Here is a 6,241-nt window from a genome sequence, read left to right as displayed (position 1 = left end):
AAAAAAAAAAAAAAATATATATATATATACACATATATATATATATATACACACACACACAGCTCAAAAGAATACTAAAAGAATTAGAAACAAACCCATATGTGGACGGTTGTCTCATTTATGACAAAGGTGACACAGTACAGTGGGGAAAGAAGAATTTTTTCAATAAATTATGCTGGTTCAACCATATATTCTTTTGCAACCAACGTGAATACTGACCCCATACCAAACATAATGATCTTTTTAGATGATAGGACTACATGAGAACAGTAAACCAATAAAGGCTTGTGGTGGAAAAAGTTTTCTTAAACAGGATTTTTTAAAAGCACTAACCATAAGGAAAAATAAATTGAATGACATAAAAACTTAAATTCAATTAAAATTAGTGTCATCCAAAGGCATTAAGAGAGCAGAAAGGCAATCCCAGGCTGGGCATTCTGGCTCACATCTGTAATCCCAGCAGCACTCTGGGAAGTCAAGGCGGGCGGATCACTTGAGGTCAGGAGTTCAAGATCAGCATGCCCAACATGGTAAAACCCCACTTCTACTAAAAATACAAAAATTAGCCAGGCATGGTGGCACACGCCTGTATTCCAAGCTACTTGGGAGGCGGAGGCAGGAGAATTGCTTGAACCCGGGAGGTGGAGGTTGCAGTGAACCGATATCATACCACTGCACTCCAGCCTAGGCAACAGAACAAGATTCCATCACAAAAAAAAAAAAAAAAGGAAGTAAGGCAATCCAAGAATAAGGAAAAGATATCAACAATAAGTATATATATGTGTATAGAGACAAATGTACACATGAAAAAAAATTGTACCCAGAATATATAAAGAACTCCTACAAATAAGAAAAAGGCATACAACCCAATTTTTTAAAAACTGATGTCACTTGAACTGACACTTAACAAAAAGACAGTCACATGGCCAATAGATATATGTTATATATAAAGGGAGTTAACTTCACTGGTCATTAGGAATATGCAAATTAAGACCATAATGTACCCACCAGAATGAAATTCAAATTGCCGGTGAAGATATGGAGTCTGCCTGGCTGAAGAGTAAATTGTTCACCCACTCTGGAAAACTTTTAGCACTACATAGTGACGTTGAACACAACTATGCAATTTAACTCCCAGATATATACTCCAAGAAACATGTATACATGTTCACCAAAAGATATATACAAGAAATATGACAACAGCAATATATGTAATCGGCAAAAACTGGAAACCCAAATGTCCAACACCCAAATGGATTTGCGTCAATAGACTCCAGGACCATCTCTAAGTTCAGCAATTTGCTAAGAGGATTCCAGAACTCTGAAACTGTTATACTCACAGTTTATTACAGCAAAAGGACACAAAGCAAAATCAGCAAAGGGAAAAGGGACATCAGGCAAAGTCTGGAGGAAACCAGGTGCATGCTTCTAAGAGTCCTCTCCCAGTGGAGTCACACATAAAGCATTTAATTCCTCCAGCAATAAACTGTAACAATGGCCAGGCACAGTGGCTCAAGCCTATAATCCCAGCACTTTGGGAGTCCGAAGCGGGTGAATCACTTGAGGCCAGGAGTTTGAGACCAGTCTGGCCAACATGACGAAACCCCATCTCTACTAAAAATACAAAAACTAGCCAGGACTTGGGAGGCTGAGGCAGGGGAATCACCTGAACCCAGGAGGCGGAGCTGCTGTGAGCCGAGATAGCGCAACTGCACTCCAGCCTGGGCAAGACAGCCAGGCTCTGTCTTGGGGGAAAAAAAAAGAAAAGAAAAAGAGAAACTGTAACAACATTATGTGAATTGTTGTCTACTATGGAAGCTCACAAAAGCCTAGGAGTTCAGGGTTTTTCTTGGCGGGTGATCTTGAAGGCACACAATGAATGACCAGTTACCAAAGCTCTAGTTCATGAGAAGGAAAGGAGGTGTTCATCATATATAATGCTGTTTGCACAAACTGGAACAGTGAAGTTCAAAGAGTCAATCACACAAAATGCAGAATATGCTAAGAGCTCAATTCTGGCCTGTCAAGGACCAGTCACAGAAAATGGTCCTCTTGGGAACATGAAAGATTTGAGCAACTTGGGCCTGCTGAGTTAATCCTTTCCCGCCCAAGATAACAGAAAATCATATGTGGTTATATAACAACACACTCTACAACAATGAAATGTTGCTACATACAACGTGGATTAATCTCATAAACGTACTCAGCCAAAAAAGCCAGACAACAAAGAGTATACATTGTATGACTCCACTTATATAATATTAAACACACAAACACAAAGGCCAAACTGTCATATTAGAAATGTGTCAAGGACAGAAATTACTTAGGATTGTTTCTGAGAGTGTGGTATAGTGCTGGATATGTAAGTGTACTTACTGTATAAAAAAATTCATCAAGCTGTGTATTTATAATTTGTACATCTTTCTGTACACATTATACTTCAATTAGAAGCTTACACAAAAAGGTATTCCTATTTTAGCCATGAGGAAAACTTAGGAAAATATATCATTCTATAGAATCATATTTTCCTCAGTTCAAACTCCTAACACAGCTCAAAATCCTATAATTTTATATTGCAAGGGTAGGAGAACATCTTTCCTATTTTCTGGTTTTTAGGACAATCAGGGAAATACAGAAATTGAAAAGTGCATAAAGTACTGAGATACTAGCTAATCCAGTGGTTTTTCTAATTATATTACTCAGAAATATTATAGGAACCCTCTAATGGTTTGAATTTCTCTCTCTCTTTCTTTTTTTTATTTTAATTTTAATTTTTTGAGAAGGAGTCTCACTCTGTTGCCCAGGCTGGAGTGCAGTGGTGTGATCTCGGCTCACCACAATCTCCACCTCCCGGGTTCAAGTGTGTCTCCTGCCTTAGCCTCCCGAGCAGCTGGGACTACAGGTGCATGCCACCATGCCTGGCTACCTTTTGTATCTTTAGTAGAGACGGGGATTCACCATGTTGGACAGGCCAATCTCGAACTCCTTGACTTCGTGATCCGCCCACCTCAGCCTCCCAAAGTGCTGAGATTACAGGCGTGAGCCATTGCACCTGGCCTTGAATTTTTTTTTTTTTAAATATATTACAAACCCAACATCTACAAGAAAGAAAAAATTGTCAGACTTCTCACATTTGACATGACAGTATAAAAACATTAACAAATTATCTTTCAATACAGCTATATGAACTTATTTCCGTGCTCTGGAATTCAACCAAAGCCATAAAACAAACTGGGAGCATTTATTTATTAAGTTCCTGAACTTCAGGCAGTAACGGTGGTTTTAGTTTTGAGCTGCTACCAGACTCCTGCCCCTCCCCCAACTCCAGCTGTGTGGGGTATGTTAGTTTAAACATGGCATGCTGCTGCCTGAGAGGACTCATTGGATTTGGAGTGTTGTCAAGTTAACAGGGCAAACGTGGAAGACTGGTGGCAGACTAGTGGACTAGGCCAGGGATAGATACAACAGGTAGTTGTAGGAGGTGAGACAGCCACAAGAGGCTTGAAAAGCTCTCCCCAAATCGGTTGACTCTAGACTATATACATGCATATAAGAGACTGGAACACACTCAAGCCACCCATTTTTAAAACATGAAATGAGTTTTAGAGATGGATGGTGGTGACAGATACTCAACATTATGAAATGTATCTAATACTACTGAGCTGTATCCTTCAAAACAGTGAAAACTGTAAGTTTGTTATGTGTATTTTACCATAATTTTTTTAAATGGAAAAAAAAAGAGTGATCTGGTTTGTCTATATTCATACTAAAAATGTGTCCCGAACAAACACATGTATTTGTTCAAGGAATATATTTATTAAGCACCAACTAGATCCCAGGCAGCACTACGCAAACAGTGAGGAAAATTAGAATCTCGTGAAACTCAAAATGGGACTAATTATCCTCATTAACTAATAACAAATAACCTACTATAGGTTTCCTACTATGAAGGAAAACCTGCAATAAGAAAAAAAGAAGGATTAAGGAAGCAGGCAATGTTTAAGTCCTCTGTTCCACCCAAATTATAATTTTAATTAATCAAACTGTATTTTTTTTTTTGAGATGGAGTTTTGCTCTTTTTGTCCAGGTGGAGTGCAATGGCACCATCTCAGCTCACCGCAACCTCCGCCTTCCGGGTTCAAGCAATTCTCCTGCCTCAGACGCCTGAGTAGCTGGGATTACAGGCATGCACCACCATGCCTGGCAATTTTGTATTTTTAGTAGAGACGGGGTTTCTCCATGTTGGTCAGGCTGGTCTTGAACTCCCAACCTCAGGTGATCCGCCAGCCTTGGCCTTCCAAAGTGCTAGGATTACAGGCATGAGCCACCGCATCAGTCCTCAAACTGTATTTGAAATGTGCCAGAAGAATTAAAAACTTTAAAAGGTTCATAGCAAAGTCTTATGTAAGGCTAACGGGCTAACAGCCACCCTCTAAAGTTCTCTGCTGTCTAAACCTTATTTAAGAACAAAGATTATCTGTACCCAGAGGGATTCTTCAGTAAGGCAAAATGATGATTAGTAAGAGTTGAGCCCCAATGTTTTACTTTTTTAATTTTGTTTTTTTAGAGATGGGGTCTTGCTATGTTTCCCAGGCTAGACTTGAACTCCTGAGCTCAAGCAACCCTCCTACCTCAGCCTGCTAAATAGCTGGGCCTAAAGGCATACGCTACTGTCCCCAGCCCATCAATAATTTTTAAAGAATAATTAAAACAACTGAAACTTAACTCCAATTTAAAATACTTTATTAAAATTAAGCATTAAATAGTTGTAAGCCACCTAAGATCTGCCCCGTCATCTTTTCTTTGGCATCTCCCTTCCTTCTAACCACATCATAGATCAAACATACAAGTTCTTGCTAAGATATTCAATACCACCTCTGAAGAAAATGGCTACTGATAAGCTACGAAAAACTGAAATTTAGACATTCCTACAATTATTACTCATTGTTACAAAGTACTCACCAATCTGCTATTTACTATGTTCTTAAATCAAAGATCACTAACATCCCCATAAAGAAGTTACAGACTTCAACAATGCCTTGCAATTTCCTGTAGGACAGGACCCTATGAGTTGGTGGCCTGTTATGAACCCAGTCACACAGAGCAGCAGGTGAGTGAGCATTACCACCTGAGCTCTGCCTCTTGTCAGATCAGCAGCGGCATTAGATTCTTATAGGGCTGCGAACCCTACTCTGAACTATGCATGTGAGGGACCTAAGTTGCACTCATTATGAGAATCTAATGTCTGATGATCTGAGGTGGAACAGATTCACCCGAAAACCCTCCCCCAACCAACCCACTTCTGTGGAAAAACTGTCTTCCATGAAACCAGTCCCTGGTACTAAAATGGCTGGGAATTGCTGCTTTAAAACATCTTAAAGATCTTCCTAAACATATACAGTTCATTTGTGTAACAGCACCCCCAAGTCTGGTTCAATAGGAGTGCAGTGCTACCTACGAATATTTAAAGAGGTGTTTGTGTTACATGTGGTTCAGAAACCACAATGGGAAAAAAAAAAAGAAACAAGCTGTTTTAAATCACTATCAAGAGCTACTCCCAAACACGTATCTAGACATACACAGTGATACATGCCTAAGAACTTACCTCTTTCTCTTACAAAACAAAAACCCAGTTCAGCAATACTTACAGTCAACATTGGAGTTGTCAACAGGCCCCACGCAAAGAATTCAAGGAAGATGACAATAGCAGCATGGTACACACTTGGTCGGCCAAAGCCTTGTAGCTAAAAAATAAAGTTATTATGAAAATTAGCAAAGAAATATAAGAAATCTATTATCTTTAAATGGTACAGAAAAAATGTGTAAAATAAAGTTAGGGCCTACCTCGGTCATTTAAAATAAAACTTCATTTGGTGTTATCCCTGATGCCTTCACTTCCCCCTGATAAGGGAAGGTGCTAAGATTATAGCACAGGCTGAAGCCTATAATCCCAGCACTCTGGGGGGCTGAGGTGGGCAGATCGCAATGTCGGGAGTTCAAGACCAGCATGGTCAACATAGTGAAACCCCACCTCTACTAAAAAATACAAAAATTAGCCAGGCATGGGGGCGGGCTACTTGGTGCCAGTTACTTGGGAGGCTGAGACAGGAGAATTGCTTGAACCCAGGTGCCGGAGGTTGCAGTGAGCTGAAATCCCGCCACTGCACTCCAACCTGGGCAACACAGCAAGACTCTATCTCAAAAAAAAAAAAAAAGAAAGAAAAGAGAAAAAGATTATAGA

The 6,241-nt window shown here is 39.7% G+C and overlaps 1 protein-coding gene across 1 annotated transcript in view; it reads right to left on the bottom strand.

Moving 5' to 3' along the window:
• The window catches only part of HIATL1 (hippocampus abundant transcript-like 1), a 41,351-nt gene extending 35,611 nt beyond the window's left edge, over positions 1-5,740 (bottom strand). The window contains exon 1 of the mRNA XM_011927483.1: positions 5,649-5,740. Within this exon, the coding sequence (XP_011782873.1) occupies positions 5,649-5,657 (9 nt within the window). The 5' untranslated portion in view covers positions 5,658-5,740. The remainder of the gene's footprint in view (positions 1-5,648) is intronic.
• Positions 5,741-6,241: the final 501 nt, after the last annotated feature.

The sequence above is a fragment of the Colobus angolensis genome, unplaced genomic scaffold (genome assembly GCF_000951035.1).
Source record: "Colobus angolensis palliatus isolate OR3802 unplaced genomic scaffold, Cang.pa_1.0 Scaffold72, whole genome shotgun sequence".
NCBI lineage: Eukaryota > Metazoa > Chordata > Mammalia > Primates > Cercopithecidae > Colobus > Colobus angolensis.
The sequence above is the reverse complement of the archived record's forward strand: the minus strand, read 5'-3'. Positions and strand labels throughout refer to the sequence as shown.